The sequence below is a fragment of the Lutjanus erythropterus genome, chromosome 5, assembly GCF_056507025.1.
Source record: "Lutjanus erythropterus isolate fLutEry1 chromosome 5, fLutEry1.hap2, whole genome shotgun sequence".
NCBI classification, from domain to species: Eukaryota; Metazoa; Chordata; class Actinopteri; order Lutjaniformes; family Lutjanidae; genus Lutjanus; species Lutjanus erythropterus.
This window is the reverse complement of record NC_139321.1, coordinates 12,030,604-12,049,646: the sequence shown is the minus strand read 5'-3', so window position 1 is coordinate 12,049,646 and position 19,043 is coordinate 12,030,604. Positions and strand designations below refer to the sequence as shown.

The following is a 19,043-nucleotide window of genomic DNA, read 5'->3' as shown; positions in this document are numbered from 1 at the left end:
CTCTTAAGTATGTTTACAGTGTGGTATTAACACTTTTACTTAAATGGACCCCAAGATCAAATATATATGGCCTGTAGTACTATTTTCCCATAGACTTTTTTAGTATTTGCAGAGTTTTGGAGATATCAGCCATAGAGATGTCTGCCTTCTCCCCAGTACAACGAAACTTGATGGCACTCGGCTTGTTGTACATATGAAAAACTCAACACCAGTGTCTTTTTCCAGAAATCATGACTCAGTTACTCAAGATAATCCATAGATCTTGTTGTGAGCAGTTTCATGTACTTTCTCTCTGCAGTAGAATCTACTTCAGAATCTACCACAAAGAAAATAGCTCCTACATGAAAATGCTGACAACAAGGTCTGTGGATGATCGTGTGTATCCGGGTCATGATTTCTGGAAAAGGACACTGGTGTTGAGTTTTTCAAAGGCCAAGCTAAGTGCCATTTTGTCCCATTATATTGGAGAGAAGGCAGACATCTCTGTGACCAATATTTCCAAAACTCTGCGACCAACACCAAAATATATATATATATATCTAGATGGATAATAACCCTTAATTTAAGGACCTGAATATTTCTTCCTCCACTGATGAACACAGCATTCATCCTCTACTGTTTCCTCTTCAGCTGTGCAGTAGCTCTGGTAAATACACAGTGTATTCTTCTCTGTGTTTCAAGCCTATCAGTTCCACGTTCCACCCAGTAACCTTCGAATCAGGTGGGGAGGAACATTAGCGTCTTCTGTTGTTTGGTTGCCAGTCGTGTTAACCTCTCGAAGTGAAACACAGGAGCCGACGATCTGTTCAAACACATCATTCACTACTGGGTGTTCTCATTATGCATAAAGCGAGGCGGTAAACTGAATGAACTCTCAAAAACATCACAGACGTATACGGCTGTCATTCATAAAGGGAGACGTCTGACTCACAACTCAAGTAGAAATGATCACAGCAGAGAGATGAACATGCAAGTGTGACACATATACTAACACATACGCGCACAAGACACACGGATAAAGGCATCGAAAAACATGCATGCAGACATGTATGCTGAAACGTACTCTTATGTATACACACACCCACACAAGCACATTTGCATATTAGTGGGTACATTTTGTTGACTTGCGTTCGTTCCATAACTCTGGGCACAAGCGCAGGCCCACCCAGCACACACAAACATAAGCAGACACACACTCTTCTCAAAGTGTTTTTAACGACACGTTACCTCCCCGTCCATTTAGAGGACATGAATGATTCAAGTACAAAAACACGCACAATTGCAGCAGTGATGAAAGGGCGAGATACGATGGGTGGAAAGTTACTTCTGAGATCTTAAATGAGCATGAAAGTGTCAAATATTTTTACGCTCTGCCCTGTTTTCAAGGTTCCTCCGTTTTTATAAAGAAGCAAAAAGCAAGCTGAATGTGGGGAAAATTAAAATGGTAGAGGTAAATAGATGTGAGAATGTGAAGGGTAAGAACAGGAACCAAATGATTTTTGGGTTCTTTAACAGTTTAAAGGTTGTGTAAAGCAACAATGAATGTGTGTTCTGAGTATGTTACACCCCAGAAATGTGTTATTAACCACTCAGCCAAATTTGAATGAAAAAAAAAAATAACTTATTAAATTAAGTGTCAAAATCATGGCAACATTAGCAGTTTTCTCTGCTCTGAAATGCTTGGGGCATGTCCACCCCGCTGTCTTCAACCTGAAACATGGACACTCCATCTAGCAGCTTTATTGGACACCATCAGAGCCAGAGGACTGTGACAGGATGTTTTTTTTTCTCTGTGTTTGGTTGTTGGAACTGAAATCGGCCAAAGTGAACCTCTGGGCTGATTTGGACTCAAGAGAGTCACTGAAGGGATTTTCGTAACCAACTGGGAAGGAGGGTGAGAGGAGAGGGAGGCGGTGTTGTTCATGTGTCGGTTCGTGGGGCTTATATAGTGTTGGGGGACTGTCACCGACACACAGAACACAGGAATCATGAACAACAGTTTAACTTCAGTCCCACATAGTTTCACTTAATACTCATTACTGTGACATTTTTGAATAAGAAAAACTTGCTTTCTTTGCATCAAATTAGTGACATTATTTTATTTTCCCTTGGGATTCCACCATCAGAGTGCAAAAAAAAAAATTAGAGTGGATTCTGACAGAAATAAATGAGTCTTACTGTGAATAGGGCGTGACATACAAGTCTAAACGTATCAGAACTAAACATTAATGTCTCCCGCTTCTCTGCTCCGTCAGACATTTCATATATTTCCCCAAAAGGTCAAATCAATTTGATATACAGACTATAGTATCTGATTAGGCACACTGAACAGAAAATGTACACATTTTTTCACTGACAAGAAGGCTGACAGTGGAGTTTAGTCCGAGCTTTAACTGTCTGCTTACTCAAATATTTTATCCAAAGGGGAAAATTTGTCATGTTTCATGTGGCTGTCCAGTCAGTGTTGATGGGAAATGTAGTCAATAGAAGCAATAAATTCCTCACTGAGTGCTATATTGGCTGAGAAAGCTGAGTTCTCCCGCTGCATCATCTGTCACTCTTCCTGCATCCAGGCGATTTCTGCTTGGATCTCTTGTCCCTTTCTCTGGCTAGCTGGGAGCGTGCTATGAGTATTTTGGTCACCTAACGCTATGTTTTGGCCAACAAAGTAGTAATTATGGGCTAAGGTTGTGATACATGGCAACGTGAGCATTGCCAGCATTGCTCTGCCAATAGAACTCAGCTTCATGATTTTTTTATGCAACATTATATTACTTTATTCTACATGAATTTTTCTCTTTTACTTAATTTCAAGAGATGTGTCATAATAACACCATGTGCTTGAATTATTAAAGGAAAAACAGCACAAAGTACTGCCCAAATTGTAATTAATAGCCAACAAATATAGATATCAAAAGTAAAAAAGAAAGTATATCAACAAAATCATCGTTCATCACATTGTTTCACTATGGACATAATCAAATACCACTTTTTTACATCTCCCAGTCCTATTAATGTCCTATCTGTGGCACAAATGTAGAGGGGAGCCTAAAATTCAGCAAACTAATGCAGGAATGGCAGCTCCAAGGCACTTTCTCCTTAAAGTTAACAAGCACGCGCCCCTATAGCTCAGTCGGTAGGGCGTGCGCACCATATATTGAGGCTGTTAGTCCTCTGCAGCGGCCGCTGGTTCGAATCCCACCTGTGGCTCATTTGCTGCATGTCATCCCCTGTCTCTTCACCCCCCTTTCCTGTCATACCTTCAGCTGTCACTGTCAATAAAGGCAAAAATGCCAAAAAAAAATAACCTTAAAAAAAAAAAAAAAAAAAAAAAAAAAAAAAAGTTAACAAGCACCATAAGCTCCTGGTCATCAGACCAAGTAAGGATGTAGCAGCAAAAGCTGTGATTCTATAGAACTGAAAAAGTGTGCGTGACACTGCTAAATAATTCATTTTTCATTTGTAAAAGAAAAAGTATGTCCTCTCTTCTTTCAAAAGTTACATGGCGTCTCTTGAACGTTGTTTTTTTTTTTTGCGAAGGAGCAATGTCTTTTGTCCATGAGGACGCACATGCATGTGGGTGACACATTAACATTCCTGCAAGTGTTTTTATCTATACCACTGACTGAGGTGGTGAAGGACGGCCAGACGTTCAGGAGATTTACAAGACCTCAAAGATGCACAGAAATCTTTCTTTGTAACATAAGAGGCACAAATACTTTGCAAGCTGAGAAGGTTTTCATTCTCCAGCATATTAATCAGCTGTGACAACATTAATATGGAGCCGCAGTGCATTTCTTTCTATAACAGCCCTCGTGATTTTACACTTTTACAAAATGTCTCTCAAATGAGATTTGAAAACTCTGCCCCTCTGACAAAATAACAAGTCGATGTGTCAAAGGTCAGATGAGACAGAAAGTCTTTGGTAGATTTGTTGGACAGAAAGCTGCAAAGGTCAAAATTAAGTGATCCTTGAAATGTTGAGGTCGCTCCATTTGCAGCACAAAACATTATAGGCCACAGAGCAGGAATAATTAAAGTCATGCTGAGAAAATGGAAATATAATTGTGACTATTGTTTTAAATGTTAACAAATGCCATTTTGTGTCATACCATAATAGGGAAGTTTCCGATGCTGTGAATCTTACCATCATCAGATTTCCAAATGGAACTGGAACAAAGGTCATGTGTTCATTAGATCTGTGGAGATAAAGACTGTGATAAGACAGTGTTTGTTTTAATCTACCTGGAGCACCAGGTAAACTGAAATGATCAGATCAGCATGACTGAGATAGCGTTAAACTGTTCCTAAAGCAGCGAAAAGTTGCTCAAGTGATTTTCAAACATTCTGAACTTCCTCACGCTCTCATAAGTTCATATCTGACACCATGCTCAGACATACCTTTAATTTCAAGAAAATGCCAGATTTATATCCCCTGTAATGATCGCAGTGGGAGATAAGCACTAAAACAAACTTTGACTACTCTGCATAAGGTCTGTCTAGTGATTATTGCTCTGTTTGACTGAATGTGCTGGACTGGACCACGCAACCTGACTGGAAAAGGTCAAATCTCCAAGACGGTCGAAGCAGCAGCGTGCTGAGACAGAGCTGTGGTTTGAGTCTTTGTGGCGTGGTGTTGGTAATTAGTTTGTCCGGTCAATGTACACAATTAGGATGAAGATCACATGAGGTCTGAATTGATTAGCGGTAGTGGATACAGTGTATTGTGCAGCTCACTTCAGTATAGTTCATTACACATTAGAATGGTTATTTTCACATTCCCACTGCCAAAAATTGTGGATGATACTAAGAGAATTACACTTATTTCCCTTACCTGTCCGATGAGGTTCCAAGCTAAACCTATACTAAATGGTGGAGCTGAAACACAAAAAAACACTGACTGGTCAGAGAGAATCTGTGCAGTTTTTGATATAGGATTTCCCAAACTCTCCTGTTTTTTTTCAGCAGCCTTTTGTCTTGCTGCCCTCAGCCTTTTCTCAAACAAAACTTCTCTTCTTGCTGTAATAAACAACCACATACCGAGAAGAAAAAACACAATTCATGTGTGCTTCGGCCAGTGAGAGAGAGGCAGAGAAGTTATTATGAACGTGAGCGGAGCAGAGGGAAAGGTTCGCATTAAGTTGTTGATCTGGCAGTCAATGTACCGTATAAGTTAGCCTCAACTACGCCTACATTTAGAAGTAGATCTAGAGTTTAGGTACATGTACACATTGAAGTGTGCCTTTCTTTTGTTGCATTTTCAATCTCCCTGTCCACCTTTACACATCTGCTTTTTTACAACTTGTTTCACTCAGTCGCAGGCCTGCAAAAAAGTCAAATTGCAATTATTTCAACTGTAATTGTATCTGCTGTAAGTGATACAGTTCGTAGAAATCAGTTTTGCATTACAGTTTTCATGTTCATTGAAAAAAGAAAACACAATTCAAATCGTGATGAAGTGATATTTATTGAGATCTGTACCAAACAAACATGTTTTCTTTCATCTGGTGAACATGATTTTTAGGCCTGGTCATCTCTGTAGCACTACAGTACCTCATTATGATGCTGTTTTCTCACACATTTTTTCTTTTTCAAAGAAAAAAGTTATTTGGTTCTGGTTCTGTGATTTATATATTGCACTTGGTCATATTGCAGTTTTATTGCAATTGCAATTAATTGTGCAGCCCTCATCAGTCAACAACATTCAGTTGTTGTCTAATCAAGAGTTCTTGTCTCTTTACATGCAAGTTATTTGTCTCAAACCAAGCTGGGGCTTTGCATATTCTCCAGTTTCCTACATTCGGTAGAAACGCAAAGACACATTAAAGAGACCTTATTTGGTCGCTGTGTTTACTTCCTGTGAATCATTACTGAGACTGAAATCACCCATTGCTTCTAACCTAATAGCACTTTCTTCACACACATGCGGGCATAGACGTGTGCACACATTTCCACTTCAACAGTATACTGTAATTTTCAAGACAAGCAAGCATTATGAAAAGTTCAAAGAACTCAAATGCATGTGCACGAGTGTGTGGTTGTGTGTCTCTGCGAAGCCGTGTGCTAAAAGTAAACAGCAACCCCATCATTATCATCTATCACCACACACCTTTTGATATTCAGATTTTTATTCAGGTTAACACAGACCCCAAACATACAATTTTCCCTCCCCTCCAGAGAGGGTTGACTTTTGTAAATTAACGCCATATATTGTTCATGCCTTTGGAAACTGGGTGGACAAAGTTTCTAGTAAGGTCCAAATGGTACAGTATAATACCACATACAGCTGTAATGGTGTTATTAGAATGTGGTTACATCAAAAAGAACATTTCTCAAAATAATCATGCTGATAAAGACATGGGTGCATGTAAGAGAGACGCACTGCACCACTACTTAATCACTGCTGACATAACTCCTGCTGTTCCTCCTTCTCAGTTTGACGCAGTCAAGTTCAGATGACTCCCAAATATACCAGGCAGGTGTAGGCAAATACACCTGAGAGCACCCCACAAAAATGACACTTAACTCAGCTAAAGCCATGAAAAGTCATGTAGTTTAACCTGTCATGAAACGTAAGTCCAGAAACACATTTTCCAGCAAAGAAAGCTTCGGGCAAAGGAAAGGTATAGGGCGCATATAGAGGACAGAACAGGAGAGGAGTAGGTCTAGGTGAAGGGTTGTCTCATTAATCTCAAAAGGGTGCAACGATCCCTTCAGAGTGCAAATGAAACGATCAGTCTTATCAGAGAGAGAGAGAGGGATGGACTGATCGAAGGATTGACAGGGGTTCTGGGGAGAAGAGCTGGGTACAAGCTGGGAAACAAAAGAAAACAGAGTGCTTATGTCACTTTTTTTTAAATGTCACAGTGAGAACATTTAGTCCAACATGGGACACTTGCAGTTAGTTCCACTGAAAGTCAGAGTAACTGTGCTCTGGTTGTTAGTGGCAGAAAAATACAGAGAATATTATTACAAGCAGACCAATATTTAAATACAGAATAGTGGAGAATACTGATTCATTATCATCAGAACACAGTGTTGCACCTTCTTATCTATGTGCGTGTGCATTTTCACAAGGGTTGCATCCTGTATCTTGTCGCTCGAGGACAGGTTTCACTTACAAAATTATCTGACATTAAAATAACTTTTTTCACACATTGCAACTCCAGAGTCCAAATGGCTGACCTCTGATGTTTAATGAAATGCAAAACCAGATGAGAATTTTTAAGTGGTGTCTTTTTCCCACTGACTGACATGTTTGAGCTGGATAATGAGGATGAATCAGGACTAAGAATGTGACTGAAATCGTTCACTAATTCATCACTCCATACTTAACTATTTGGGGATTTCTATGTAGAGGACTACATGGTGAGCTCACTACTTTCAACTTAATGCATGATGGTATACAGTCCTTGGTTAATGACCATGGGATGTGCACTACTTGTTACAATGCACATGGGAGTGTCATGAGATCTGTAGGTATTTGGAATCATAAACAAAAAAAAAGACAAATCAAAATTCTGACTAGATGATGGTGCTGGATGAAAAATCAAGCGACCATCAAAGTTGCTGCTGTTCATCCTGGTGGAGAAATGAATTCCTGTACGGTGTGATTATGATTGTCTGGTTTGGTAATCTGAACATCAGGGATAAATCCACCTGAGCCATTTTGTTAAGGTGAGTGGTCCCACAGACCTCCTTGGCAGCTATCTTTGACCAACAGGTTCTCTGCAAGTCCAGGCTTGGAAAACCACACCCCCTTCACCACGAGTTTGTGAACTGCTTCAGGTGAAATGGGAGTGAAAACTCCTTCATTCCTTGTGCCATAACCCTGCTAAATTTGTAAATGCAATTTGTGTTGTATGTGAATGCTGTGTCTTTTTATTGCTTTTGCTGTATTCTGTATTTTATATGACCAAGAGACATTTATGTTCTTCCTGTACTTTGATTGTTTGTACCTGTGTTTTTTAAAATCTGTGCTGTTGTTTATCGTCTTTCCTGATGGCAAGTCAAGTTTCCCACTTGATATAATAAAACGTTTGAATCTGAATCTGTACTAAATCTCATGTCAATCCATCCAACAATTGTCAAGAACTTTAACTCAGAGCCACAAATGGCACCCTCATGGTGGCACAAGAGGAAAAGTCAGAGAATCACCAGTCACTGGATTCATCCACTAAAAACCACAAACTTCTGCACAAAATTTCATGGTAAAGCATCCAGTAGCTGGAAAGATATTTCAACCTGGAACGAAGTCGCAGACCAACTGCTAGACTGGCAGACAGAACAACATTGCCATCCCCAGACCCCAAGAGCCATAGTACTAGCATGGCTAAAATGGGCATAGATAAATCCATGTTTTTTGAAGGCAATTTGTTATTCATCTAATCAATTTTGTTCTTTTACAGTGGAATGCACAGATGCTGTGCTGTACGTTCATGAAGGGATGGGCGGATATGCTTGTCAGATTATCATTAAGAATCGGGTGACACCAGAGATCAGCTTCTCGATCTTAGACACAGAACAACAAAACTAGAACAGAGCCTCCCCAGAACAACAGGAATACTGCGGCACATCAGAGCATTAGCAGAAACCTGGAGGTGGTGAGGGGGAAAGGTGTTGGACAGCGGAGAGCAATTGTGTTCAGAGTCCATTGAGGTGAAATTAAGAGGTGCTTCAGGTGGAAGCAGAGGGTGTTAGCCGGTCATCAAAGTTGAAAGATCAGTCAGTCAGTCAACCTGTTTGTCTGCGAAGAGACAGAAATAAATCATGAGGTGAGATACTGTTCACCGTGTGCACTCAGGATCTCACAGGTGTGACGGTCAATGAGCTCGCGTCTCTTTATATTTGGCTTTGTGATGCTGCAGAGCGGTGATCAATCGGTAGTGCAGAGGCCAGCTCTCTCCCTGGGCCTTTCCTAACAAAACAGAGTAGTGTGGAGCTCCACAACCACATTACAACTGTTTTCAAGGCCAGCCAAATCTTGGACCTACCCTATTGTGTGTTGTGAGTCTGCGTTTGTCACTCTCAAACTCTATGAGCCTTCTTGTGTTTCATACAGCTTCAACTATACTTGCACTACCTCTCAGGTGCTTTTACCCAACTGACAGAAGTGCTGGTGCATTAACGCATTTCTTTCTATTCAAGCCATTCAAGTCGTACACAATAACAGTTCAATGAATACGATGAATGTGTGTGTAATTGAGAAATAAGTGGATTTTTAAGTGGGAGTTTCTTTAGATGTAATACTTGTTATATGTGAATAAAGATCCATAATATGTTGATATCTGTCCACCAGAGTTAAGGTCATTAAAACTCTCATGCACTCCTGATAATCAACCTTCCCTTTGTACCTCTCTGCCTCTCTTTCACAGCTCTCCAGACCACTCAGCCTCCCAAGGTCCTTTTCCCCCCGGAGAGACACGACACAGTGATAGAAATCACGCCTGGTAAGGACCGACAGCTCTTCTCTATTTCTTTATTGTTGGGTTAAAGTGGTAATCCTTAAGGTCCTCATTTGAAAATGCCATCCTCATCTTTGGTGCAAAGTGCTCATTTATATGGTGTTTTCTTTTATGGTGTGGCATGTCTGTGCCCTGTCGGGACACTACCCTGGACGCTTCAATGTCTGCCTTGTCACAACAGAGGTGGTCAGTTCAAGTAACACTCGAATGTGACCTTCAGGCATAAATGGACACCAAAGTTTGATTTTTACTTGGTGCAAGTGCTTGATAGGAGGCAAGCCATAAATACATTCAGTGGATGTCATGATTTATTCGACAAACGTTAGCAGGTCCTACTGTGCTTTGTGCATTATTGTTAATGATCTCCTCCAGATATTAGCCTGGCAGTATCGGTTCGTTTTCAATTTCGAAGGGGCATTATCAATCTGCAAAGGCCAAAATGCCTCTGGACGGAATTGGATAAACCTACAACCAATTAGAGCAACAAAACATGTGACATAGCGATGTTTGGTCTGTTTCCAAGAAGGCCATAAAATAGCAGTGGCCTGATTACAGTCTTTCTTATATTATAGCTAAATGGTAAACCAAAATATGAGTCTGAAAACATTTTAGGTGAGAAATAGGCCACGTAGCAACAGAATATTGATTAATGTCTGATCAGCACTGTCTAGATTGACAGTTTGATTTGCGTTTGTGGAACCTGAGGTGATGGTTCTGGACCGGTGATGCTCCACACATAGAAACTGTCCCAATTAAATAAAGAATTGTGATCTGCCAGAGCAAATGAGAACATGACTGTGGCAGATTCGTCTGTTTCCCAGGCTGCATCTGGATGGCGCTCTTTTCTTTGTCACTTCAGCACTGACGCCATCACTGTGTACGCTAACTACCCAGGACTTCTGTTTGTATGATCGGGTTTTCTAGTCAACGGGTTACTCAGAACGACTAATTTCCCTCTCAATTAAACACAACTTTTAACTCAGACTAGTTGACTGGTCTAACAGTAACAAAACACTCAGAAAGCAGGTCAAATTGAGCACAAGTTTTACACTGATGATGTTAAACCTTGTCTGCAAAAATACTGCATGTATTAATACTCATTTGAAGCAATTAATCACATTCTTCAATGAACATTTCAGATTATCCTTCAAAACATGACAACAACTCACTAAATGCCTCAACTTTTCAGACTGAACAGCGTCACAGTGTTTTGGGGGTAAACAACATCGTTTACAAAGAGCTGACGAATCCCCAAGACGCACGTTAATGCCCGGGTTAAACAAGGCCAGAGTCCTTCTCTGGTTGACTCCCTTTACTTCTGTAATGCATGTTAATGGAAAAAAAAAAGTCTTTTGTGGAGTGCTGACCTGCAATCCTGACTGTGCCAGGACCATCTCACTTTACAACCTGGCTTGATAGTGATAGTTTTTTTACTGAACCGTGTAGGGAAATGGCATCCCTCAGGTGTAAGACGGGTCAGAGTTCAGTTCCAGCTACAGAGCAGCGGCCCTGGATCCGGTCTGGGATTTGGTGTCTTGGGTCAGAGAATTGAAAGATGGTGCCGCGTGCGAGCATGACACCACTCTGCCCGCTATCAGCCTGCGCTCTCTACCCGTTCTTGTCCTGCTACGTTTTTGTCCTTTTATCTCCTCTAGTCAGCGATTAACAGCGACTTATGTACTCAATCCAATTTACTTTGTGCTAAAACATTTACAGAGCCCGCACAGGAATCGCTGCTGCGCCGCCTTATCTACTGATGAGAACTGCCAGAATAAAAGCATGACATTTTCAAATTTAGTCTTTCCACTTTGATTCGTCTTCACTGTTTGATTTTCAGATTGAGAGTACAGGATGTTTGGATTGGCAACTTACAGCAACCTCAAAAATGTCATTTTAGCACTGTGGGCATGAAAGCGAGAGAAAATCAGGTTTCTGTCAGGAATGTGAACATAAGCTTATAAACGTCTGATAAAGAGATCAGGGAAAGAAATAAGGAAGCAAGAATGTAAAAAATTGAAGGGATCTCATTAGGAATTCTTTGTGTACTAAACAGTGTGTCTGTTCTGCTGTGGGCCCAGTTGGCTGGCTTCCTTGCCCGCTGTGTGTGTGCGCGTGTGTGTGTGTTCAAGTGTATACGTGTGTGTCTCATGCTGTTCAGCGGTCTCTCTGACAATGTTAGCACCGTAGGCAGAAAATGTGTTTGGATGTGCGTACGAGTGTGTGTTTGCGCGTTCGTGTGTTTCCATTAACTCCAGATTGATGTAGCAACAAATAGGCCCTAAGGCCTTTGTACACTGATTGCAGCAGGGACACCTTTTAATGGGCACCGCAATCTCAACCCCCCAACACCCCCACCACACACACACACACACACACAACCCCACCTACAGCAATAAAGCCTGCACAGTAACACACACACACACACACACACAGAGTCACAGTGTGACCCTGCAGTACATTTTTAATTATCATCTTGTTTTAACCTGGGGGAGATTTACATCAGCAACCACAGTTATGTTGTTCACCCCCCCCCCCACTCTCCTCTTCTCTCTTCTTCTTCTCTATATTCACTTGTTCAGTTTTTTTCTCCTCCTATTCTTCCTGTCTATGTTCGTTCGTTCCTTTTCCTTTCCTTTTTTCTTTTCTCCTTCGGTTTATTCTGTTTTTTTCTTTTCCTGTCTGCCAACCGACCTCCCCCCTCCCTCTCCTCTGCTTTTCTCATTATTCTGTAATGCTGTAGGTTATAAACACAATTCATTATGCTCATTGTTATTATACTGATGTGGGCCACAGGCAATTGACAGACAAAACAAGCCATAATTAATGATTGATTCATGATATATAAAAAATGTAATAAATAAATAAATAAATACATTTAAAAAGAAAGAGTAATGGTGCTTGAGGAGTTATTTTCACATCCCCTGATAAATTCAGCCCATAAGATGTAGGTGTATAATACAATAGTCTATACTACATTCAATGACTCAGAAAAGATTCACTAACAGAATGTAAAATGCATTTATTTGGAGTTTTGCAGTATTTATAGCTAAGCAATAACTTTGGTGTTAGCACTACAGGTCCAGTCTTGGGATAATAGGAATAAATGATTCATTCTGGTTTAAAGGAATACTTCGGATTATTTGTTTTAGGGTTGTATGAGGTATTTATTGATAGTCAGTATATTACCTACAGTGGATAGCAGCAAACCCCCAGAAGGGCGGAGAGGGGCACCTGCATGGAGGGTTAGCCATGAACTGCAACAAAAAGTATTTTAAACACTTAAAAAATGTCCCCCTAAATAAAATCAATATTAGTTTACGTGCACTCTATATTTTGGTTATTTTCACCATTTTACTTCGCCGACAGCCTTTTCCGAAGGGAAACCGCTCTTATATGAGCCTAATATTGCTCTAATTCAGTATAAAGGACAGTGCAGATTCATGCATTAACACAATCAAACATACAGATCAAGAAAATGTTAGAACAGCAACTCCCGTGTTCTGCAAAGTAAAATGACTGATTTCGCCTACAGAGTTTGGTTGGTCTGGAGAGAGTGATATTTGGCATGGGGTAAGAAAAGGCTGTGTGACGGCAAAGTCAAGGAGTAAAAATCTTCTAAATATAGCATACACTTAAACTGATATTGTTTTTTTGTTTGTTTGTTTGTTTTTTTGTTTGTTTTTTGGTGGACCTTTTTTTGGTGGTTAAAATACCTTTTGGTTCTGACCCTGTCCACAGCAGCCTATTGCTGACCTGCTATGCTACCTCATACAGGCTACTTCTACCTCACATTTTATTTCTATTTCTAATTAAACTTACTCTGAACTGTCATACCACATATCTTAAATTAGGTTTATCAGAGCAGTGGAAGTTAAAAGATGAAAACTTGAGTGTGGATTGAAAATAGAAGTCGTCCTTAGTCAAGTTATTTGATTAATCCATAGGAAAACTTCATTAGCTGGAGTTCATGGTATTAAAAAATAATTAGAGACATATGTAACTCATTCATTAGTCACAACTTCAACAATGAATTGTGAATTTTTCTTGGTGTGAACCAGATGAATAGAATTAACGAGCTGTCTGATGAATGTAAGCCAGAGTGTGAAAATGAATGTGAATATAAAACCAGTACGATGAAAATGCACATAAACGTGAGAAACTGTGACGTGACTAGATAAATTAAACACAATTTGATTTAATAACTGTTAATGTAAAATGCTCCTTTCATTCATCAGAAGCTGAACAACTTGCCAAGGTTCATCATTCGCCGTCAGTAATTTGTCTTACAAATGCTCACAGACCTAAATGTCAGTCATATTTAAAGCCAGTGAGGCTCAGCTAATTGCTCGACTGTCGACTGTTTCTCTCATTTATCCAGCTGATCCAAAAACTCTTGTAATGTTTGACCCCAGACTCCGTCTACTCCTCTGTTTCCTCTCCTCTCATTATTTCAGCGTGGAGTGCAGGATATGAGTAGTAGTACTCTAGTACATATAAAACTTTTTTAAGAAATGGTTTTAAGAATGGTTCTAAACTTTGACTGAGTCTAAAAATTTTTGAAAGAGTTGTTGCTTTTAGCAAAGTTGAAATGTGATGTGCAGGTGCTGAATGCATTGCTTCCTAGTGCAATTATACCAAACCTCAGGAGATGAATTAGGTCACCTTATAAATGAAACATTTCTTAAAAAAATTTTTTTAACTTGTTCATAATCAGTTAAATGTGTCTTTTCTTTATGTTCTCTTATTTAATGTCTTTCAAACTTATTATGGATGTAGAGGTTTAACATTGCAAAGAATCACACAAACAAGGGAATATGAGACTGGATTCATCATATCATGAACTTCCTCGTGCTGTAGAGGCAGTGTGGGTATAAGGACGGACCGTCTGCCTTTTATTAACTCATCAGCATATATATTGTACAGTTGGTTTATATATATGTGTGTGTGTGTGTTCGTGGACTATTTCTTGGTTCAGTGCAGTGACTGGTCACCACTGCGAGGTTGCTATAGGGATGGAAAAAGTACTCAGATCTCAGTGCACCATTTCACTATTGCAGCTGGTAAATTTGGGACCACTTGCGATTCATTTATATTTTCTATATATTACTTTATATACAGCCAGGTAGCTTGTGAAAAAGAAAAGTATCGATATAATAATATCATATATTTCTTGATTATATTTCATACCAGTCAAATAAGTTGAGTAAATTTATTTAATTACTTTCCACCACTGCAGGGCGACCACTGGAGACTCCAGAGACTCACTGTACACAGCAAGGAAATAGTCTTTTTCATAACCTCAGTTGCAGCTTTCCTCATTCACTTTGGCTCAATTATCGAATGAGAAGTCCTTTTTTTTTTCAAAACATTAAGTAAAAATCTCCGAACAACTTGAATGTTTTTCACAACAGGTTTGAATTTCTTATTCATTCAAGAAAATTGCATGTGTTCAAGCATGTGTGCAAAAGAAGAAAAAGTACAATTGTCTTCAGTTTGCCAAATAACCACTTGTACATGGCTTGCTGATCAAAACTGATGAGTTGCTTCTCAGTGAAATCGTCCTCACAACTTATAAATGCTCTATCATTGTTTGAGCCGTCACAGCTCACATGATGACAAAGCAACTTTTCATTTTGGTGGCCTTGGCCAATTTACTGACATAATAACTAGGTTTTGAAGCATTGATGAAATGTTTCGGGTGTTACTACCTTTTTCAAACACGCAATAGTGTTTTGATGTCCCTGAAATAGTTGTGATAATTGCACTTCAAGTTTAGACTGCTTCAAAAATGAGCCACTGTACCATAATGTTACCCTGAGTGGATTCATACACTACAGCCTGTGCAGAGGACGCTGACTGTCACATATACACAACTTCCTGCACACTGAAACTGACTAAACTGCACTGATTCTTTGTTAGTTAGTGTGTGTGAATGTGCGTGTGTGTGTGTGTGTGTGCGAGTGAACTCTACCTGGCAGGCGTAACTATTAGACCTCAGCTGTCCGTGTTCATTTGCTGGCGACACGCTAAGTCATCTGGGAGATTAAATAAATAGCCTTCATGGAAATCACCTAAACGCACTCAGGTGCACACACACACTGGCACAAGCACGTGTTGGGCAACATGCTGCAGATGTGGGCATTAAACAGATTAAATAGCCTCATAAAAATCAGGTACACACACACACACACACACACACACACACACACACACAAACACACATGTATCTGGAAATAGTCCACACGTTTGTGCACACAGTGAACAGATGCAGAAACTATCTCAAGATTAGAACTGAGACTAATTATCATCTAATCAATTATTCAACTGACAAAAATAATTTTTGATATTCTGTTGATATTTGGTAACACTTTATGCTGTATGACGCCCAAGCTTATAATGCATTATCATGTATTATGAAGATACTCATAATGTCTTATACTGTGGTCATAGTTGTGCATAGTTACAGTTATAAACATTCAAAATGCTTCATAATAATAATCGTAATACACTATAACCATCTCTGTTATGACCCATAACAAATAAACTAGCATTTTGTATCACTAGAATGCATTATAACTATCATCATAACACATTATAAAGCATTTTAAATTACTTACAAGGTAAAGTGCTTGTAATTCTCATAGTTGCAATATGTTATAACCATATAAACACCATATTTTTTGTTCTTGCGTAAAAATATTTTTGTCACTTTATTTAAAATCAAACAATAACCCCTTATAGTGACTTGTAACCGTCTTGTAATGTGTCATAGCTACCTATACCTCAGGAATTTCTTTACTTATAGCACCCATGGCCACCAACTTATAATCACTTTATATGAATTGCAACAGCAATTATAGTCCATCATAAATGGTTATAACTTATTGCAACTATGAGAATTATAGGCACTTGACCTTATAAGTCATGTAAAATTCTGTGTGTTGAGAGTTATAAAGCATTCTAATGATACACAGCTTTAAGTATAGCAGTATAATGCATTTTAAGTATTATTATTGTCATGCATTGTGGGCATGGTAATAATAGAAAGTGTTATTTAATATTTTAAGTCATTTATGAAGCAAAAGGTCCAAAAATTTGCTGCTTCTAGTTTCTCAAATATACAAATTTTCTGCTTTTCTCTGTTATGATGATTAATGATTGTAAATCTAATGTTGTTTGGATTTTGACTGTAATCCAGACAAAAAAAAAAAAGAAAAAAGATTTGATTACAATACCTTGTACGAACTGAAATAGGAAGTGCTGTTTTTTGACTCAATAATTAATGAGTTCATTGAAGAAATAATGAATTGTTTAATGAAAACAGTTCAGAAAAAAATATGCTCAGAGTTACTTTCAGAAATTCACACTCATCATACACACACACACACACACACACACACACACACACACACACACACACACACACAGGCACACACAGTAGTATTAAGTGCCAGCGAGAGGTTGGCGGTGAAAGGCAGGGTAAGATAAGGAGGCAGGCTTTCTGTCTTTTTTTTCTTCCTCCCCTCTTGTCTCTCTTTCTCCGTCTGTCTCTGTCTCCTCCTTCCCCCTTCGCATTTATCTCTCTACGTCTGTCTCCCCCCGTCCCTGCGAGGTGTCTGCCTCTATCTCACTTTCCTTCCATCTGTCTGTCTTCCCACCGCCACTCTCTATATCTCTAACTGTCCCTTTGTCTTTCCCTTTCAGCTCATTCAGTCTTTTCATTCATGGGCCTTAAAATGGTGATGCGTCATGTCATTATTCCCTTTCAAACTGTCACCGGTAGATAACATGAGGTGGGAGGGGTGCGGGATGAAATGAATGCAACAAAGGTTTTTATATTTCAGATTTCCATCCATGAGAGCGAGAGAGAGACTCTGGTTTTGTTTGCAGTTGTTAGTCATCCTCAACCATGTAATTCAGGGCAGAATAATGCAGTGCAATGGCTCTAAAGTGTCAAATTATCTGCAACAATAATACACAACAATGTATTCATTTATTTTCACTTGCCCAGTTAAGTGTGGGTGATAAAAAGCTTGTCTATGTAATAAAACCTGAAAAAAATTGGTACTTAACAATAAATGGAAATACATAAGAAGGTCAAAGACAGATTAATAGGGAAAGAGAAATGGTGCATTATAAGTGGTGAGGGAAAACACTCAGGATGGATGAGAGGAATACAGCGGAGTTGAAAACGAGGGAAGGAAAGAAGGTTTTTTGAATTATCCGATATATTAAAATGAAGGAATGACAGAAAGAGAATGTATGTGTGATGGATTGAGAGAACTAGAAAAAGGCAGAAAGATGAGCAAAGTAGAGAAGGAAAGGAAAGAGATGAGGAAAACTAAAGGACAGATATGAAAAAAGGGTGAAATTCAGATAGTGGTCCAATAAAGTAAAAAAGGAGGAAGAGAAGAAGTTGTGAGGGGGTGAAAACTTGAAGGATGATGGAGGAAGGAAAGAAGGAAGGAAGGACGCAGCAAAAATAGACAACAGTTGGCTTCTCAGTCCTAGATGCCGACAGCTGAACTGACAACTGTTGCGGGCAGATTTTATCAGCTATAGCTAGCTTATAAAGTTAACTTCACGAGTTAGATGAAAATGATGTCTTCGTCTAAACCTTTAATGCTCCCAGCTGACTCTAATGAGAATCTTATGAAAGGGGTCTTCATTCATTCTTCGGTGGCGTCATTCATATCGAGCTGAAAGACTGAGGCTGAAGCTACATGTTGCAGGTCAGCCTGGTCTCACAGGAATACATGAAATAGTCACAGCCCCTTAACCGTCTCAAGGTGGCAGCATGTAATGTGTTAAGATTACATTTCAGCACCACAACAATGCCATTTTAATAAAGTAAAGAGAACTGTTCATTCGACACAGCTGAAACTTTACTCAAAACTACCTCATCACAATTACAATTACTAAAAACAAGTTTTTAGCAAATGAAAAAGTATCCTAACTAAGGCACAATAATAGGTTTAGTCAAATTAAGTTAAACGTAATGATAAAAACAAAGTTTTCTAAATTAAAAAACAACATTTATATGAATGATCTGAATTTAAATTGCATTGAACCACCACAACAAAGAACTTAATTAACTTTTCATTAGCATTGTTTCCGTGGTGCTGGCACATAATTCTAAAACATGCCACCACCTTGAATGAAGCTGTGCTCATTTCACAATTTTATTTAATTCGAAAACATAAATAAATTGAAAATGTTTTGAGAATGAGAACATACCGAGGTGTTTGGCAAAAGTAATGTTATCTCAGGTAATGTTTGTGGAGCTCTCAGAGCCTCTAACGTTAGCCTAAAGTCTTTATAGCATTCAGGAAGAGCTTCCATGTTGTGGAGAAATACTACACAGTGGACGTCCTGGTCATGAGCAGGGCTTTTTTAATGTATAACCTAAAGAACTAATGTAACCTAGTTAGCTAATTAAATTATTCTTGGCCGTGGACCCAAGTTAGAACATGAACTCACAAAAGCATCTTGACACTCCCACTTCAAACTTGTGTTGATTTTAGAGAGGGAGGAGGGAGGAAGGGGGAGAGTGTGTGTGAATGTTGACTTGACATAAAA

At 39.2% G+C, this 19,043-nt stretch overlaps 1 protein-coding gene across 4 annotated transcripts in view; it reads left to right on the top strand.

Moving 5' to 3' along the window:
* Positions 1-19,043, top strand: part of il1rapl2 (interleukin 1 receptor accessory protein-like 2) — a 490,288-nt gene that overhangs the window by 404,432 nt on the left and 66,813 nt on the right. For all 4 annotated transcript variants that reach the window (XM_084718821.1, XM_084718822.1, XM_084718820.1 and 1 more), the window contains one exon: positions 9,375-9,449. In XM_084718821.1, coding sequence (XP_084574947.1) covers positions 9,375-9,449 — 75 coding nt within the window. The remainder of the gene's footprint in view (positions 1-9,374; positions 9,450-19,043) is intronic.